This window comes from Zootoca vivipara, chromosome 13 (genome assembly GCF_963506605.1).
Source record: "Zootoca vivipara chromosome 13, rZooViv1.1, whole genome shotgun sequence".
NCBI classification, from domain to species: Eukaryota; Metazoa; Chordata; class Lepidosauria; order Squamata; family Lacertidae; genus Zootoca; species Zootoca vivipara.
In genome coordinates this window covers 8,446,852-8,467,045 of record NC_083288.1, presented here as the reverse complement: position 1 = coordinate 8,467,045, position 20,194 = coordinate 8,446,852, and the positions used below count along the sequence as shown (strand labels likewise).

Here is a 20,194-nt window from a genome sequence, read left to right as displayed (position 1 = left end):
AAAAGTTGGCTATGTTATAAAAAAACCATACACACACAACCGTCTAGGTGCATACATTTGGTTCACACTGGCTCCTCCTGCAGAAACTGCTGGCAGTAATCAGAGCTCAATTGTGACAGAAAGAAAAGGCGCCAGGGTTCAAGACTGTTTGGAAACCGCTCTCTCAGGACCCAAACCATCTATTTATTCTCTCTCCCCCCCCCATTGGTGCAATGGCAGAGGCAGCAGGTGGGGGAACCAATGAGCACTGCATCTGCTACAGGGGCTATGCTCACCTGTCATTACCGTGTTTCTCCTAAAATAAGACACCGTCTTATATTTATTTTACTCAAGAAAACAAGCCTATGGCTTATTTTCGGGGTGTGTGTGTGTGTCTTTTTATATTATTATTACCGGTAAGTACCGTATGGTTCTGGGCGCCTGCCTCCTCCTGCCACGGCCAGCGTTGCTGCTGTTGTGTCCCGCTGGCTCGGAGCGCGTGGCACTGCCGGGCACTGACTCAGCAGGCCTCCTCCTCCTCCTGCCAGCTCCCGGAGGCTCGGGGTGCTCCACTGCTGGGCACTGACCCAGCAGGCGTCCTTCTCCTGCCGCGTAGAGCCCCAAGTTAGCGGGACCCATCTGAAGCACCGACAAAGCGCCCAGCAGCGCCATGCAGAGCGCCCCAAGCCGCAGCAACAGGAGGATTCAAAGTGCTACAGAGCACTGCTGGGTCCTGCTGGCTCGGGGCGCTCCGCACGGCGCTGCTGGGCACTTTGTCGGCGCTTCAGTGGGTTGCACTGCTGGGTCCCACTGGCTCGGGGCTCCACGCGGCGCACGCTGCGGCTCTTGCTGGGTCCCGCCGGGTCGGGGCGCGGTGCGCACTGCTGGCCGTTTTGGAGGGGCAGCAGCAGCCGGTTCCGGGCGCTGACAGGCATCTTCCTCTTCCATGGCACCAACCAGACCTGCTCCCACCACTACGGCTTATTTTTGGGGCATGTCTTATATTTTGTCAACGCATGAAAATCCTGCCATGGCTTATTTTATAGGTACGTCTTATTTTATGAGAAACACGGTAGTTCACATTATTATTGTATCATCCAGAATTCCAGACCTCCGCCTTGAAAACAGATGCTGGGGCTTGGAAATGGAGCATTACATATATATATATTTAAAAATTGAGCAAGAAACACTGCAGCTTGATGGGGAAGTCTGTCTGGTCCATAGGGCTGCTGCATTTTGCCCTCTCTGTTATTATATTTATATTTATACCCCACATTTTTCTCTGATGGAACTCAAGGAAACATACATTTAAAAAAATGAGAACTGCCAAAAAACATGGCAAAAGACCCAATAATGAAAAAACAACAAAACATGGTCAGGAGTAAAACTGTATGTTACAATCAGCCCACAACTTAACTGCATTTAACTTGTATGGATTCATCTTTATGCATTAGATGAGTGGATGAATAAAAGAGGTGGGCACCCGGGGGGGGGCACTTTGATAATCCCACCTGCCATTGCACCCCCATGTGTTTGACTAGACACGGTTTGGGGTCTAAGCACGTTCCCAAGAACCTAACCCCTGCATAAATTCCTCAACTTGTATGGTTTTAATAGATTTTACATAAAATTTAAAAAATCCTTCAGTAGCACCTTAAAGACCAACTAAGTTTTCATTTAAAGTTGGTCTTTAAGGTGCTACTGAGGGAATTTTTAAAATTTTGTTTCGACTCAGACCAACACGGCTACCTACCTGCAACTAGATTTTATATAAAAGGTAAAGGGACCCCTGACCATTAGGTCCAGTCGTGACCGACTCTGGGGTTGCACGCTCATCTCGCATTATTGGCCGAGGGAGCCGGCGTATAGCTTCCAGGTCATGTGGCCAGCATGACAAAGCTGCTTCTGGAGAACCAGAGCAGCACATGGAAACGCCGTTTACCTTCCCGCTGTAGCGGTTCCTATTTATCTACTTGCACTTTGACATGCTTTCGAACTGCTAGGTTGGCAGGAGCTGGGACCAAGCAACGGGAGCTCACCCCGTCACAGGGATTCGAACCGCCGACCTTCTGATCAGCAAGCCCTAGGCTCAGTGGTTTAACCATAGCGCCACCTGGGTCCTTAGATTTTATATAGTAAACCCTAATTTACTGTAGAAAATCTATTAAGGCAAAGGGACCACTGACCATTAGGTCCAGTCGTGACCGACTTTGGGGTTGCGGCGCTCATCTCGCATTATTGGCCGAGGGAGCCGGCGTATAGCTTCCAGGTCATGTGGCCAGCATGACAAAGCCACTTCTGGCAAACCAGAGCAGCACATGGAAACACCGTTTACCTTCCCGCTATAGCGGTTCCTATTTATCTACTTGCATTTTGACGTGCTTTCGAACTGCTAGGTTGGCAGGAGCTGGGACCGAGCAACGGGAGCTGAACCCTTATGCTCACAACGACCCTGTGAGGTGGGTTAGGAGGAGAGGCAGCCACTGGCCCACAAGTGAGCTTCATGGCCAAGTGGGAATTTGAACCTTGGTTTCTCCCAGGTTCTAGCAGGCTGACGCTCTAACCATGGTGCCAAGCCCAAGAATATAAGAAAAGCTTTGCTGGATGAGGCCAATGGCCCCATCTAGCCCAGCATCCTGTTCTCACAGTGGCCAACAACCAGATGACCCAAGGGGAAAACCCACCAACAGCATCTGAGCGCAAGATTTCCACTCTCTCCACGCCATGAATTTTCCTAGTCCTCCCTGGTGTGTTTGTGTGTCCGTAAGGCTGCCTTGCCAAAGCAACCGAAAGCGCAACCGTAGGTTAAATCCCATTAAAGTGAAACCTCGCTGGAGGTTTTTAAGCAGAGGTTGGATGGTCACCTGTCAGGGACGCTTAAGTGCAGATTTATTCCAGCCTGACTCGCGGGTCCCTCCCAACTCTGCAAATCTAGGATTCTAAAATTCAGGGACAGGGAGGCATATTTATTTGTTTGTTTCAACTTTTATACAGTACTGCCTTTTATCCGAAGGTGCCAGGATCTAGCCCTTCCCAGGTAAGGGGGCGTGGGTGGGGGAGGACTGCGGCCAGACACACGAACTTGAATCCAAGCCTGGGCTTGGCAGTTGAAATCCTTGCCAAACCGAATTTTGAAACACCAAATTTTGAACCACAATTGCTGGACGCGAGCGCTACTAAAGCGCACTTTCTTCGACGGAGCTGGATCCGCCAAGGGAAGCAGCAGCAGCCCCTTTTGCGGCGCTTAGTTGCGAGGAGGAGGACGGGGCGCAACAGCGGCGGCAGGGACGGAATCCTGCCCGCGTGACGTCAAAAAGCCTCCCGGTGACGTCACGCTCGCCGTCGCTCAGAGCCCGTCTCCTAGCTGGACCGGCGGGATGCTGGGCGCGCTCAGTGTCGGGCCCAAGGGGGAGCCGGCAGCAAGCATCGCCCGGCTGCTGCCGCGTTAACAACTACAGGCGGGGCTACTCTGGGTGTGCAAAACATGGGGAAGAAAAGAGGTGAGAGTCTTTCAATAGGGGTGTGTGTGTGTGTGTGTGTTAGGGTTAAAGCTGTCGGGGGTTATTGCCCTGTGAAGGATACCCGTGTAGAGCCTCTATATTCAGAGGAAGTCTACCTTCGCAGAAACCGAGCGAAATCCTGAGTATCTCTTCAGCAGCCTTTCTGAACTTTGGGTGGCCCCAGGTGGCTGGACTACAACTCCCATCATCCCTAGCCGGCTGAAGTAGGTTTTAAGGCGGCCAAGTGCACCATCTGTCCAATTTTAATTTTAATTTATTTGAATTAATTTGGGAGTCCATTTGAATCGATTGATTGCTCGTTTTTATGCATACGGTATTATTTATATGATGTTAGCCGTGCTGAGCCTGGCTCCGGCCGGGGAGGGCGGGGTACAAATAAAAATTTATTATTATTATTAAATTTATTTATTATTAAAATATTATTATTAAAATGCCTTGAGTGCTCCTGCTGCTCTTCTGCTCTCTCTTGTTATCTCCCATTCTTTGGTTTTTTTCTCCCTTCCAACAGTCAAATCAGCATCTCATGATCCCCGAGCACACATACTTCTCTTTGGGGTTTGGGATGGATCCCCCAAAAGGGATTCTTCCCCCCCCCTACTTCTGCAAAACTTGGGCTTCAACCCAGCCTGTTGCTGCTTGATTGTGTATGGTTGATGCTGTTTTACCTTCTGCAGTGGTACCTCGGTTTAAGAACAGCCCTGTTTACGAACAATTCGGTTTACGAGCTCCGCAAAACCAGAAATAGTGTCCTGGTTTGAGAACTTTACCTTGGTCTAAGAACAGAAGCCAAACGGTCGAAGGGCACTGGCAGTGGGAGGCCTCATTAGGGAAAGCACCAGGGCCGGCCCTACGGCCAGGCTGGGTGGTGCAGGGCACCATGGCGCCGGCCCGCCAGGGGGGCGCATCGCAGCTGTGCCCGCCTGGCCGTCGGCCGTTCTTCCGTGTAGCAGCGCTCTCGGCAGTAGCGCTGCGCCCGCCCGCCCGTTGCACAGCAGCACCCTCGGCAGCTGTGCCTGCCCGCCCTCCCGTCACGCTGGGAAACGGGGCGGGGGGGCCGCCGGAGGGATCCGTCGCACCACAGCGCCAGGGCACCAGAGGTGCTTAAGAGGGCCCTGGAAAGCACGCCTCGGTTTAAGAACAGTTTTGGTTTAAGAACGGACTTCCGGAACGGATTAAGTTTGTAAACCGAGGTACCCCTGTATATAGATTGGCACTCGGAGACCTGATCACTATAAAGGGAGTTTAGTGTGGTCCTGGATATGAAGACTCTAATAGGCATGATTGAGTCTTGCTCAATCCAGACCCTTACTACAGGGAAATTCAGGTTGTGAAACAAACTTGTTTGCCCACCTCTTACCCGCTCCAAAAAAACCCAAACACCACCCAGACTTTCCACAACAAGGAAAGTAAAGAATGATGATTGCTTGACATTATATTCTTCAACTGAGAAAAAATCTGATTGAACGCTCAATAATAATGACTGTCACATAATCTCATTGGAAATGTCTATAAGAATGATTGAATGCTTAGTAAACACGTCATCTCGAAGTGACCTGGAAGAAGAATTTCCTGGAAAATAAATGCTGAGCTTACAGTATGTTGGTACCCTGAATTATTTCCCCTTGGGCTACAATTAAGTAAAATCTGTTGTATTCTAGTAGGTAAAAAATATTGATTATTAGATCTCTATAACATTTCCCAAGAAGATTTGTTCTATGTTACACTTGAGGATTGCTTATAGACCCACAAGGAAAGGTCTATTTGAGGTTGTTATTTCTTCCCAAACATAGGAAAGCATTCACACTAATTCACTTTAATGTTCTCTTTTTTTTGTTAAAACAGATTTGATGACATTCTCTATCATTATTGTCTATATCCACGTGTTAGCGAAGAGTTAGTTTTATGTTTCATTTAATGAAAGGAACAACCAAAGGACAAATAAATCTGTTTCTTTTGACTCTATAAAAATTGTATTATGGCCACAGATACATAATTTTCAGAATCAGCTGCGAAGCTTGTGTTCCAAACTTTAAAAGATTCATAAGCAACTCTAAAACCCGTCACAAAACTTTTTTAACAATGAAAAGAAGGTATATTTACAGGGCTGTCTTATATTCTTGAGTCTCTTTTGTTGCACAGAATCTAAACACTTGTTTTTGGAATTTGAAGGTCTCTGTGTGGATTTTTAATACACCTGAACCAAAAACCATTCTGATACCATTTTATCCCCCTGCCCCAACCACTATTAGCCATTGAAAACATTCTGTGTACATGGGATACTTCTCATGTGTGTGTGTGTGTGCTTGCTCCCTGTCCCCGCACAACCTCTTGTTCATTGGTATTCACCTACCCTGTGTTCCTGAGCTAGGGTTGGGTTACAATCGGACTGAAGCACAACCAGCATTGCCATATACCCTTCCTTTTAAAACCTCTCTCTGCCTTCTGGACATCTTTATGCAGCGCACAGTTAAACTATGGAACTCACTTCCACAGGAGACAGTAGTGGGCACCAACTTGGACGGCTTTAAACATTAGGATTAGACAAATACGTGGAGGATAAGGCTATCAGTAGCTGCTAAAACTGATGACGATGATTAATAATAATAATAATAATTTATTATTTATTCCCTGCCCCTCAGGCTGGGCTTCCCCAGCCACTCTGGGTGGCTTCCAACAGAAAAATGAAATAAAACAATCTATTAAACATTAAAAGCCTCCCTAAACAGGGTTGCCTTCAGATGTCTTCTAAAAATCTGGTAGCTGTTTTTCTCTTTGACATCTGATGGGAGGGCGTTCCACAGGGTGGGCGTCACCACCGATAAGGCCCTCTGCCTGGTTCCCTGCAACTTGGCTTCTCGCAATGAGGGAACCGCCAGAAGGCCCTCGGTACTGGACCTGTGTCTGGGCAGAACGATGGGGGTGGAGATGCTCCTTCAGGTATACTGGACCGAGGCCGATCTACCTTCACTTTCAGAGGCTGAATACCAGTTTGGGGGAATGGTAGGAGGGGAGGGGACTTGTGCTCAGGGTCATGCTTGCATGCTTCTCTTAGGCATCTGACAACAGGATACAGGAGTAGATAGGCCACTGGCCTGATCCAGTAGGTTCTTTGTATGTTCTTATCTGGTTTTGAGATGGATTCCTGTGAGAAACACAGGCTAAAGCTTATTTTTACTTCTGTCTCTTTTTATAGGAGGTTGGAGAAAATTTTTCTGTTGTACTGGCCCACCGGAAACACAATCTTCAACATGGTGAGCTACACCTCCCTTTTCTTAGTGAACGCAAGGGAACCATGTACGCCCTTTGGACGTTTGGCCCAGGCATAAGATGTCCCATTGATACAGAACAGGAATTAAGTGAATGTACCAACCCAGTGGTTAAACCACTGAGCCTAGGGCTTGCTGATCAGAAGGTCGGCGGTTCGAATCCCTGTGACGGGGTGAGCTCCCGTTGCTTGGTCCCAGCTCCTGCCAACCTAGCAGTTTGAAAGCACGTCAAAATGCAATTAGATAAATAGGAACCGCTACAGCGGGAAGGTAAACAGCGTTTCCATGTGCTGCTCTGGTTTGCCAGAAGCGGCCTTGTCATGCTGGCCACATGACCTGGAAGCTATACGCCGGCTCCCTCGGCCAATAATGCGAGATGAGCGCGCAACCCCAGAGTCGGTCATGACTGGACCTAATGGTCAGGGGTCCCTTTACCAACCCATTATATGGGTTTCATCAAACTGCTTGCGGGTTAAAACTCATACCCACTGTAGGGTATGGAGAGCTTGTTGAAGAGCAAGCCACCCAGTTGCATATATTTTGCATAAACTCTTCACCCAAGGTGAGAACAATGGAGCTGAGCGATGCCTGCTTGAAGGAGGTGACTTCGTTGAGGCAAGCAAGTGTTGCTCTGCATTGTGACATCTGCTTGTGCAACCTAAAATGCAAATACTGCCCGGCAAAACTGAGCCCCCCTCCCCCCGGTGTGGTGCGTTGTGTGTCTGCAATATCAGACAAGAACACTAGCAATCAGATTGGGTTCCCTAGCACAAGTTGAAGTTACATTTGTAAGAGAGGGACATAGTGGGCTGGGAGTTATCAGGGCCATAGGGCAAGTTGGAGGAATTCTGGGTGGCCTGAATTTATGGATGAAATTGTCCTGACTTGGACATCATATAAAATACATATATAGGTCTGGCTATGGCTACGGTCCCCTCTTACCCGCCCCCCCCTTTAAGAAAATATTTTCACATCCATCAATACATATTAAGGATTTGGTTACTATCGCTGTCTGTCCGACAAGCCCTGAAATCATTTGTTGCCTTATGTCTTTCAGCCTTAATATCGCTTCGTCTGAGCAATTTAAGCCTCCCTCAGAGCTAGACCCCTCGGAAGCAGACCCCTCAGAGGTAGAGCCAGACCAGGACCCGGTAATTCATTCTATGGCTATATCTTCATTATATTGCCATCCCTAATTTAGATGGACTGATTGAGAAGATAAGGGAGCATCCAATTACATTTCACATCCAATTACATTTTACATCCAATTACATTTTGTAATTGGATGTAAAATGGATAAATTGTTTGGTTTTGGTCTTTGTTTCTTTCAATAATTTTTTTTTAATAAAAAAGAGAGAAGATCAGGGAGCAGGCAGTTCCACTGCCCAGGGGGCAGAGCCGAGGGGGCACAAAACTGTGACATAGCACCCTTGAAAGCATGTGCAGAATGAAAGGTGATGGGTGGGTCGCCTAATTTTGTCTTCACTCAGGGTGCTGTACTACCAAAGGCCACCACTGGAGTGAACAATGTAAGGGCTCTGCAATGTTATGAATATGTAGGCTTTTTTTTGCCCTCAGCAAAAATTGTTCACTGCTTAGGGAACATTTGTTTCAGGTGGTATACAGATATAGTCTTTCATACCAACGCAATTGAGGGAGGTGTGTTGATTTGTGGTGGCCAAACAGCAAGGCATCTTCTTGCACCTTTGAGATTTAAAAGATTTGTTGCACCCCGGTCACAAACCTTTTGGGCCCATTTTGAGAAGTTACAAAATGGCCGCCATGGCAGGGTGGGGTGGGGTTGCAACGTGGCTGGGGGAGGCATGGCATAACACAGAAGTAGACACTGCAGTCCTTAATGTCCACACCCCCCCCCAGGCCAAATCGCAGAATAACATCCTTCTTATTGTGGCAAGTCAGGTATGTGCTGATGGTCTCAGTTGTGAAGGTCACACAGTATTGATTCCCCACCTACCCACAATGACACTGTAATTGCCTAATAACAACAGGGAGCTTTCCCCAGTACCTAGGAAAATTTCCAAGGTGGTCCCTTCCAGTACTACAATTCTATGATCCTATGCAGTCTGTGATTCTCTCCCTCTCCCTCTCTCCCTCCCCCCCCCATACACACCACATACCTCTCTCCCTCTTTCACAGACCACACACAAATGAGTACAGTGGTACCTCTACTTACGAATTTAATGCGTTCCGAACGCACATTCGTAAGTCGAAAAAATTTGTAAGTTGAATCCCATAGGAATGCATTGGGAGAAAAAAATCGTAAGTCGAAGCAACCCTAGCTAAAAATTCGTAAGTAGAAAAATCATATCTAAATGGCATCCAAGATGGCGGACGGAGCTACATTCGTAAGTAGAGTTATTCATAAGTAGAGGTACCACTGTATATGCAAACCTCATCCCCTGCTCTCTCAAATGCCCACTCCATCTCGTCCCTTACAAAACCACACAGATCACACATTAATATGTAGAGCCCCACCTCTCTCCGAGCCACCTCCTGCTTCAGTAGTGCAGAGCCCATGTCTTGGATTCTAGACCACAAAGGTTTATGCTGCAATAAATCCAGTAGGTTGACATTCAGTGCTAGTCCTACTCAGAGTAGACCCACTGAAGTTAATGAACATGTCTATCACAGGTTCATTACTTGTAATAGGTCTATCAGCCACTTTTTAAGATGCCCCAAGACTCTGTGTTGCAACTCACTGTCTATCTCTAATGCAGACTGAGGGCAGGTCTAGAATCACCAATGCATCAGTTTTATTTATTATTTTATTTATGATTTTCAGTTTTAGACATTTCAATAATTTTACAATCATTTTAACATTTCAAAACTTGACTTCCTTCCCCATCTTTCTGCGGTTCCTTAAAATCTTCTACATATCCAAATTAACTTAATCTGCTCATTTATTCATCTACTTTAAATATATACTGTATTATAAAATTGCAGGTTATTACAATAATCCTGCCAATGTTCTTATCTGTTTACAGTTTATTTGTAAATATCCAATAAATAATTTCCATTCTTTTATAAAAAGTTTGTTATCTTGATTTCTTATTTTTCCACTAAGTTTTGCCATTTCTGCATATCCCATAAGTTTTTGTATCCATTCTTCTTTCGTTGGGACTTTGTCTTCTTTCCATTTTGGGGCAAGGAACATTCTTGTAGTGGCATACATGAATAAATTTCTATATGGCTTGGATAGTTCTGTCCCTATAATTCCCAAAAGGAAGGCTTCTGGGTGGTGTTTTTTTTACAAACATTATTTTAAACATCTTTTTCAATTCATTGTATATCATTTACCAGTAAGCTTTAAACCTTACTACAAGACTACCACATATGATAAAAAGAACCTTCTTTCTCTTTACAATTCCAACACTTATTTGATTTAGATTTATACATTTTTGCCACTTTACTCTGTGTTAGGTACCATTGATATATCATATTCATAAAATTTTCTACCACTGCATCAGTTTTAGGCCAGGTTAATTGCCATGGCTTTCCGCAAGGCATACAGTGGGTTGTAGAGGATGAAGGCTGAAGCTAGAGAGGATCTCTCAGGGAGAGGGAATATCTCTAGTGTGTAAATGTTCAGAACTGACACGACTGCTTAGCTCTTTTTGGTTGCTAAATCACCAGTTCAGTTCAGTGTAAAAAGAATAGTAGCATTTATGTGTGGTATGGACAGGAGTGTTAGGATTCTTGCTCCGTGCTTGCTGTCATGGGATTGTTGTCTATCACATGACGGTGTATGTTTTCATTCCACAGTGTGGGAAGTGACGGAGACAGGATGTTTGGTATTACTGTGTTCCGTGATGTAGAACTATTGTCCCTTTTTTCTTTCTCTTTGCTGTCTGATGAGAAAGAGGAAGGAGCTAAGTCAGAATGCTCTGGGTGTATTATATGTAAATAAAAGTAGATTAGCCAAAATGCTGAGCTATGGAGTCTGGTACGCGAACTGCAAATACTCTGCAGGATCCCTAAGCGTGCTAATGCCTCTTGGCATCAGTCGCTGTGATGTTTGGGCTGGAGAATGCTTTTGAAGCTCCCGAATGATTGACCAGGAGGGAGAGAACATGCCTGTCTCTGCCAGGGTCCTACACATGAGTAGGACAATCCTAACAAGGAGAGGATATATTAATTGCAATTTATCCCTCCAGGCTCCCACATGTGTGGGTTCAACAGAGTTTCCAAGTCCTATCCTTGGCAGTAAACCTAAAAGCATAGGAATTAGGCTGTAAACCTTGTTCTGAGCAAGTCCAGCTATGAAATAAGCTGGCTTCCCTCCTCTTACTCTGCTTAATAAAGAATCAGGCAACAACTTTCCAGAGATGGGAAGAAGATAAAGTTCCTACCAGAGAAGAATGGCAGATGAAGTTGATGGACTATACTGAAATGGCTAAAATGACTGGAAGAATCAGAAATCAGGAAGACCAAAATTTTAATATGGAATGGGGAAAATTTATATTTTATCTTAAAGACCACTGTAAACAGTTAAAATTGTTAGTAGGATTGGAATATCACTTGTAGTTTAAGGGTGAATTCTGGACACAGTGGAGATGTAAAAGATTTGGATCTTCACAAAAGATGGAGGAGGAAATGATTAATAATAGGACCTACAAAGGGGAGGATGGAAGTCCAGGAGATTCCTTGGAATCTTGTTTTTATGATTCATGTTTGATATATCTGTAAAATTTTAACTTGGAAAACCAAATAAATTATTTTTTAAAAAAAATCAGGCAACAACTTGTAAAATAAGTGTGGAAGTAAGATTTACTTTATAAACATAGCAATGGCATCAGTAAAAACTATGCAGGCAAAATATTGCGGTATAACCAGCTTCAGGCATGTGCCTAAAACTGGAGCAAGCAAGCATCCAACACTGGTCAAAGGAAGAGTGAGAGGAACAGGAAGTACTATATGCTCCTTCCTCTCCAGGAGAGGAAGGGGAAATGGCATCACACAGAGCCCTCTCTACCAATTGTATTTCTATGGTCAATCTACCTATCAGCAATACAGCTCTGTGGACTTAGCCCCTTCTGACGCTAACTAGCAAGAATATGCATCTGTCAGGCTTGTCTGCCAATTTCTCAAATTATGTTCTCCCCCTCTCTCACCCATCCTAAGGGCTTTCAAGTAATGCATCTGGTTAAGAACCCAGACCTCTGCCTGCCTATCAGCAAAAAGGGTGTCTCTAACTTCATAAGTCAACTCTTATTTTGAATGTAAGGTGTCGGTGGTCATACACGCATGCTATTTCTTTCCCCAAACAGGAAGATGGCTTGTATGTTGAGAATGAGATACAAACTTCTAAATCGGATGTCCCAGAAGGAAACAGGTGGAGGTGGTCTCGATTACACAAAGAAGTAGAACAGCAAACCTCAATGACGGCTGTACTCATTCCAGAGATAGAGACGTCATCCGAGGCAGATGTTCAGGTCCAAACCTCATTTTCGAGCTTACCAAGAGGAAGGGAGGTCCAGGCGCAAACTTCGTTTCTCTCCCTGCGGTCTCCAACCCCAGTAGAAAATGATGCTCAAGTACAAACTTCATTTATGGAATTGCCAAGAGAGGCAGAAGCGCAGGTGCAAACATCATTGCTTTCGTTACCTGGAGAAAAGGAGATGCATGCCCAAACTTCATTTACCTCTTTGCCAGAAAGGAGATCTGTGGCATCTTTTGCAGGTTCTGTTATGTCCTCTTCCTCCTATCTAGAGTTATTAGAGAAGTTTCCCTCTCTGCCCATGTTATCTGAGGCTCAGGTGCAGACCTCGCATCTTGACATAAGAGTTCCTTCGGAGATAGACATCCAGCTGCAGACTTCGTTTTCGGACTACATGTCAGAGAGAGATTATGGCTCCTCCTCCGAGGCCCAGAGTAAGCTATCGCCCCAGTCGTCAGTGATAGACCAAAGCACGATGTATCCCATATATATTGATTCTGGGGTACAAACTTTACCTGTGGAAATACCGCCTGGCAACGACTGGCGTTCTGCACGATTAAAGGCTGCGGCCCAGGTGCAAACGTCATTTGCTTCGATGACCAAAAAACCACCAATGCTCGAGTTCGAAAAAGAAGAGGTGGAATCCCTTTTTTCCATAGAAGAGGCACCTCTGCCTTCTAGACTGACTGAAAGATCTATGCAAACATCTGACACATTGCTTCAGCAGTGGAAGAGATTGCATTCAGCACGGTCACAAACTGATGCACAGGTGCAAACACCCAGCATTGAACTGCTAAAGAAGCTTTCTTTGCTATCCCGGATTCAGAGCATGGAAGCAGCTTCCCGTGCCGAGTTAGTAAAGAAAGCTTCCTCCCTGTCGGTGGGTGATGCAAACCTAATGCAAACCTCAAGTCCTGAATTACTGAGGAAGGCTTCTTCTTGGTCAAACTCTGGGGTCCAAGATGAGCTGCTGAAGAAGCGTCCGGCTTCGGCACAAGTGCTTAGAACCTCAGATTATGAACTGGCAAGGTTGCTTTCTCCCAAGTCAACCAAGGAGGCCCAGATACAAACATCTGAGCTAGAACTCATTAATAAACTTTTGTCAGAATCCCATGAGAGGTCAACAGACACTCTCTTCCGGAAGTCCTCTTCTGCATCAGATATCAAACCCCAGGAGAGGACCTCAGACGCTGATTTTCCAAAGGCCCTTTCTGCATCATTTGCAAAAACCCCAGAGAAGATAGTGGACAGTGATTTCCAAAGCTACACTTCCATGTCACATGCTGAACCCCAGAAGAAGATATCAGACACTGACATTCAAAAGTACTCTTCTTTGTCATTGATTGAGGGTGGGCATGATAATCAGGAAGCTTTAACAGAAGGGAAGGAGTACCTTATTACCCCACAGGTGATGGAAGCTCAGATCCGCAAATGGTATCATGAACTCCCAGAAGTCCAGACATCAGCCTCTCAAAAGGAGCCTATTTGGATGCCAACAGTTGAGAGTGAGGTACAAACATCGCATGTTGAAATACCATACGGAAACAAGTGGCGCGAATCACGCTTGCAAACCGAAGCTCAGGTGCAGACTTCAGGGCTTAAAGTGCCCGTGCAAAAAGCAGAATCTTGTCCCCAACTGCAGAAGGCCGACCAGACACAAACATCCTTGCTTGAAATATGGCGAGCAAGAGAGTTAGCTGAAGCCCAGAACCAGACTTGCAGCTTCGATGAAGCCGAAACAGAGGAGTTCCCTCCTGGATTACTAGTTGATAGCCAAGCACAAACGTCAGATTTTGACTTTTGGAAAGCAAAGGAACGAATGGAAATGCAAACGCAGACCTCAGTAGACAAATTTCAACAGCAAGGAGTCAAGTCTTCTCCCAATGAGCAGGTTGACAGGTTGGTGCAGACATCTTTTATTGATCTGGGGAAGGCAAAAGACTACATGCAGCAGAAGGCAACTGAGACGGACTTCACAGAGCCTGAAGGAACGTATTTTTCCCCATTACAAAGTGTCTTTGAAGTGGAGACTGATACTCGGGCAAAACGCTCCTTCTCTGATTTCCTAGAGGCACAAAAAGAGCCTCCTCTGGCGCAACAATCCAATGCTGAGGCGCAAACCTCAAATGTTGAAATACCTGCGGGGAGCTCATGGAGCTCATCACACTTGCATTCCGATGTTCAACAGCAAACTTCACTGGAATTTGATGAGGAAGAATTAGACACTCTTCCCCAATCACAAAAGGACATCCAGTCACAAACCTCCCTTCTTGACATATGGAAGGCAAAACAGCTCCATGATGCCCAGATCCAAACTTCTTGGATGGATTACCCAACAGATGTGGAAGATCCTTTTCTCTCACCTGAGTCTGAAAGCCCATCTGAGTTCTTCATGCCTGAGGAAGAACAGTCTCCTCCACCAGCCCTAATGGAGGCTCAGATGCAAACCTCCCTACTTGACATATGGAAGGCAAAAGAACTCCATAATGCCCAGAAGCAAACTTCTTGGATAGATGTGACAGAACCCATGGAAGAACCTTTTCTCCCACCACAGTCTGAAAGCCCAGTTGAGCCACCTATGCTTGAGATGAAAGAGGCTTCTCCACCAGACAGAATGGACACCCAACTGCAAACCTCCTTCTCTGACATATGGCGGAAAACAGAAAGAGCTGATGCTGAGATGCAAAGTTCCCTGCCAGATTTGTCACAAGTCACAAAAGTGGTGCCCCTCCTACCACAGTCTGAAAGCTCAATTGATCCACCTGGGGTTGAGATAAAAGAGGCTTCTCCTCTAGGCAGAATGGACAACCAGGTGCAAACCTCCTTCTCTGACATATGGCGGAAAAAAGAACGAGCGGATGCTAAGATGCAAAGTTCCCTGCCAGATTTGTCACAAGACACCAAGGTGGTGCCCCTCCTACCAGAGTTTGAAAGCCCAATTGATCCACCTGGGGTTGAGATAATAGAAGCTCCTCCTCCAGGCAGAAGTGATAACCAGGTGCAAACTTCCTTCTCTGACATATGGCGGAAAAAAGAACGAGCGGATGCTAAGATGCAAAGTTCCCTGCCAGATTTGTCACAAGTCACCAAGGTGGTGCCCCTCCTTCCACAGCCTGAAAGCCCTATTGAGCCACCTGGGGTTGAGATAATAGAAGCTCCTCCTCCAGGCAGAATGGACAACCAGGTGCAAACCTCCTTCTCTGACATATGGCGGAAAAAAGAACGAGCGGATGTTAAGATGCAAAGTTCCCTGCCAGATTTGTCACAAGTCACCAAGGTGGTGCCCCTCCTACCACAGCCTGAAAGCCCAATTGAGCCATCTGGGGTTGAGATAATAGAAGCTCCTCCTCCAGGCAGAATGGACAACCAGGTGCAAACCTCCTTCTCTGACATATGGCGGAAAAAAGAACGAGCGGATGTTAAGATGCAAAGTTCCCTGCCAGATTTGTCACAAGTCACCAAGGTGGTGCCCCTCCTACCACAGCCTGAAAGCCCAGTTGAGCCATCTGGGGTTGAGATAAAAGAGGCTTCACCAGGCAGAATTGACAACCAGGTGCAAACCTCCTTCTCTGACATATGGCAGAAAAAAGAACGAGCGGATGCTAAGATGCAAAGTTCCCTGCCAGATTTGCCAGAAATCACCAAGGTGGTGCCCCTCCTACCACAGCCTGAAAGCCCAATTGAGCCACTTGTGGATGAGATAAAAGAGGCTTCGCCAGGCAGAATTGATAACCAGGTGCAAACCTCCTTCTCTGACATATGGCAGAGAAAAGAACGAGCGGATGCTGAGATGCAAAGTTCCTTGGGAGATTTGCCACAGGTCACCAAGGTAGTGCCTCTGCTACCACAGTCTGAAAGCCCAATTGAGCCACCTGGTGTTGAGATAAAAGAGGCTCCTTTGGCAGCCAGAATGGACAACCAGGTGCAAACCTCCTTCTCCGACATATGGCGGAAAAAAGAGCGCGCTGACGCTGAGATGCAAAGTTCCCTGGCAGATTTGCCACAAGCTGAAAGCCCAAGACAATCACCCATGCCTGACTCAGTAGATGCAGCTCCTGAATTTCCTCCCCCAATTGAACCTAAGGAGGCAACTTACTTACCTGAAATTCCAGAGACAATGAAGCCAGTGGATGTTCCAAAGTCACTTCCCCCATCACCAAGTGACAGCAAGGACCAGATCTCCCAGCGTGATATGCAGACGCCAGAAGAATTACCCGTAGCACAGGAGCAGTCTTCCAGGACCAGTTTGGCAAGTGCCAAAGTTGTAACTCCTGTCTCATCGCACACGTCTTTGGGCCCTGATCAATCACTCACTGCTGTCTCTCCCGCCCTCTCTCGCACTGCTGTGTCTCCCACCATCTCTCGCACTGCTGTCTCTCCCGCCCTCTCTCGCACTGCTGTCTCTCCCGCCCTCTCTCGCACTGCTGTCTCTCCCTCCCTCTCTCGCACTGCTGTCTCTCCCTCCCTCTCTCGCACTGCTGTCTCTCCTGCCCTCTCTCGCACTGCTGTCTCTCCTGCCCTCTCTCGCACTGCTGTCTCTCCTGCCCTCTCTCGCCCTGTCTCTCCCGCCCTCTCTCACACTGTCTCTCCTGCCCTCTCCCGCACTGGTGTCTCTCCTGCCCCCTCTCGCACTGCTGCCTCTGCAGCTTCCTCCCACCCTGTTGTTTCTCCTATCCTGCCATACTCTCCTGCCTCTTCTGCTGCATCAGAAATTACCAGCCCAGTCCGACCACCCTCACCTGTATCGCTGTATGCAGAGGAGCACGCTGACCTCGCAGAGCAGAAAAGAGCTTCGATGGAAAAAACATTGCTGGAATTATGGACCACACGAGAGGAAGCAGAGGTTCAAAAGCAAACTGACCAACTTCAGCTTCACCTCGAGGATTTGCCTTTATTCCCAAAGCTGGAAGACAGCCAGGTGGAGATTGCAGGTGCGATGAAACCTGAAGGGAAAAAACAAAAAGTTTCTAAGGCGCCCAAAAAGTCGAAAGCTCCTGCATTTGCTGAAGCCCAGGTCCAGACCTCGTTTGTCGAAATACCCCAGGGGAAGAAATGGCGTGCATCTCGCATATTTGCGGAGGCCCAAGTTCAGACTTCTTTTCAAGACCTCCATGTGAAAGAAAAGGCCCCGATTTTGCGTGAACATGTGGCAGCCAAAAGGTAGGAAACGAATACTGCTCTGCTGTAGCTTTACTGTGCTGTGATGGTTTTCATTCCCGTTCTGCGTTCTACCTCTGCTTCGGAGGTTGACAGCTAAAGCACATGAGTAGAAACCCTAGCAGAAGCACCTGCTCCTGGGCTGCACGATTCGAAGCAGAAGGTGGGCGTGTTAATTGCTCCCTGTACATACAAAGCCTGGAGCATTGGGGAGAGGTTTTAAAGCAAGCCTCAGTGGCGTAGCCAGAGGGGCCGTGGCCCCGGGCACAAAATTATGAGGGGGTGAGGGGGTGCAACCAGGCGTCCCCCCGTAGGCTCCAGCTTCCGTGGGGATCCCTGTCCCAGCAAAAGTGGCATAGCAACCTAGCTCCACAGTGGGCAAGTACAGAGAGAGGGGGGTGGACAAGGCATAGCTCCTCTCCGTGGGCATTGGAGGGATTTGCCCGCCAGCGCATGGTTGCCTTCTTGCCTTATTAATTGCTGAGTGGGACTTGTGCACACAGGCAGGTCTGTCCCATATCACCGCCTAACGCAAAACAGGAACCTGCTGTAATGTGCACATGCTGTGTGCCACTGCCCCCTCCTCCTCCCCCCCTTTCCACTTTTTGGGGTCTCACACCAGCGGCTTCCAGGATCCGGCGAGATCTTGCAAGATACCTGCAAGATTGTGCAAGGCCTCTGTGTAATTTTTTCACGGCTCTCGGGATCCCGCTGGAAGCATCGCCTTGCTCCTCTGGCCGTGGGGGCAATAGAGCACACCGCCAAGAAATGTCACGTAACAAGTCAAAGCTGTCTTCAAAAACTTAAGAGTTCTGCTTTGAAATAGCAAAGTTTTTGCATCTCTGCTGGCCCTAGCAGGTCTGACCTGAATTTTTTTTTAATAATATAAAAAATGAATTAATGGTGGATGAAAACTGGGAGTTGTATAAGTCAAGCAGAAAGTTGTACAGATGCCCCACCAAAAATATGTGCCTAGGATACTGCAAATATGCTTATAGCTGGTGTGGAAGTGCCCCCCTAGATAGGTTGTCCTGTGAATAAACAGAAAGCAATGAAATCTAAACAGGAAATTTAAAGGCAAGGAGACATGGGAAAGCCCAGGAGGACTTAGTAGGAATACAGTGAGTTGACAATGACACTGTCTGGATTCCCCATAAAAACTGAGTGTTTTATTATGTTCATTCCAGACTAAACTGCTAGTGTGGAAGCTTCCCTTGTAAGGCAATTGGATGGATCCAGATTAAGTGAGTTGCATTTAGTTCCCACTGAAATCAACAGGTTCTTCACTTCAGTTGGTGCAAAATTCAGCAGCTAGGTTGCTCACCAGGACAAGATGGTTTGATCATATTACACAGAGCCTGGTCTGACCGCTCTGGCTGCCAATTAGTTTCCAGGCCCAATTCAAAGTGCTGGTTCTGACCTATAAACCCTTAAATGGTTTGGGACCGCAGTATCTCAAGGACCGCCTTTCCCTGTAGGAACCAACCTGAACCCTGCAATAATAATCCAAGGCCTTTCTTTGTGAGCCTCCTACATGAGAGGTCCGGAGAGTGGCAACATGAGAACGGGCCTTTTCTGCAGTGGCTCCCCATTTGTGGAATGCTTTCCCCAGGGAAGCTTGCCTGTTGCCTTCATTACATATCTTTAGGTCCCAAGCAAAAGCCATCCCCCTTCTCCCAGGCCCTTTGGCTTATTAAACAATCTTACAGCCTTTTAAACTGTGTGCAGGTGGAGTAGGGGGTTGTTACTGTTTTGTTTGTTAGTATGTAATGCAGTTTTGTGTCTTTATATTGTAAACTGCCCTGTGGTCCTCGGATGACGGTATAGAAATGTAATAAATAAATAAATAAAATTATTTCATTGGGACCAAAGTGTAGCTTCATGTGGATCCATCCCATTAGGTCCCCGCCCCCACAGCCACCAGAGAATTGAAGGTGAGAATTGAAAGAGAGATCACCCTTTATGCTGTGCTCATGTATTCCATTCTTGTCTCTGAGAAATGAGCCTGGATCGCTCAGTTGGTTAGAACATGGTGCTGATAATGCCAAGGTTGCAGGTTCAGTCCCCGTATGGGACAGCTGCATCTTCCAGATGAGTCTCTTTCAACTCTACAGTTCTATTATTCTTCCCCTGACTATTTTAATACTCCATCATGACATGCTAGTGCTAAACAGGTTTGGAGGGTCTTCATATTATTCCAAAAACAAGCAAAACCTGTTTTGACCAGAAAGCAACAGTGGGCTGAACGAATCGTGACTGTTCCCCATGCAAAGGGGTGGTCCTCAAAATGGTTACCTGCATCTGAAAACCCTTCCTAATGTTCCCTTTCCTTGTGTTTCAGGGTACCAAAGGGGCCGAAGCGGGCAGCGCCAGTGTCCGTGCACTTACACGTAAAGATGTCTCCAAAGCGTCAAACTAGCAATGAAAAGAAATAGTGAATTCTTGAATTTAAAGAAATAAAAGATTGCAAAATACCAGAAACATAACCATCGACTATTTCTGTAGGTGGGTGAGCAAATGCAGAAGCAGGCAAAGGGGCTGGAGGGGAATGAACAAGGACCGGTGTAGCGAAGCCGTCATTAGGGGAAAATGCAGGAACAACTGGTGCACATTTTGGTTGCAGACAGGCTGTGGGGTGACACACAATCCGTGTGTGTGTGTGTGTGTGTGTGTGTGTGTGTGTTTGTTTTGGCTGTAATACAACTGCACACAGTCAACACCACTGTAATCCCACTTCAAATATTTTAGTCATGGATTCAACGGCATGGGGACGGCCCAGTTAGTGACAGCAGATGTGGACTCTCAGATGTGGT

At 46.8% G+C, this 20,194-nt stretch overlaps 1 protein-coding gene across 1 annotated transcript; it reads left to right on the top strand.

Moving 5' to 3' along the window:
• The first annotated feature begins 8,223 nt into the window (after positions 1-8,223).
• On the top strand, positions 8,224-19,816 carry LOC118094552 (uncharacterized). Its single transcript, XM_035135069.2, has 4 exons — positions 8,224-8,295; positions 12,055-16,477; positions 16,934-17,384; positions 19,723-19,816. The coding sequence occupies exons 1-4, from the start codon at positions 8,224-8,226 to the stop codon at positions 19,814-19,816; spliced, it is 5,040 nt and encodes a 1,679-aa protein (XP_034990960.2).
• The last annotated feature ends 378 nt before the right edge of the window (positions 19,817-20,194 follow it).

What these genes read in the sequence shown, in the direction of transcription:
- LOC118094552 (XM_035135069.2), top strand. Translation starts at nt 8,224, where the DNA reads ATGGGTGGGTCGCCTAATTTTGTCTTCACTCAGGGTGCTGTACTACCA. An exon ending in CCACCACTGGAGTGAACAAT is followed by an intron (nt 8,296 to 12,054) that starts GTAAGGGCTCTG and finishes TTCCCCAAACAG; the next exon opens with GAAGATGGCTTGTATGTTGA. An exon ending in TTCCAGGACCAGTTTGGCAA is followed by an intron (nt 16,478 to 16,933) that starts GTGCCAAAGTTG and finishes CTGCTGCATCAG; the next exon opens with AAATTACCAGCCCAGTCCGA.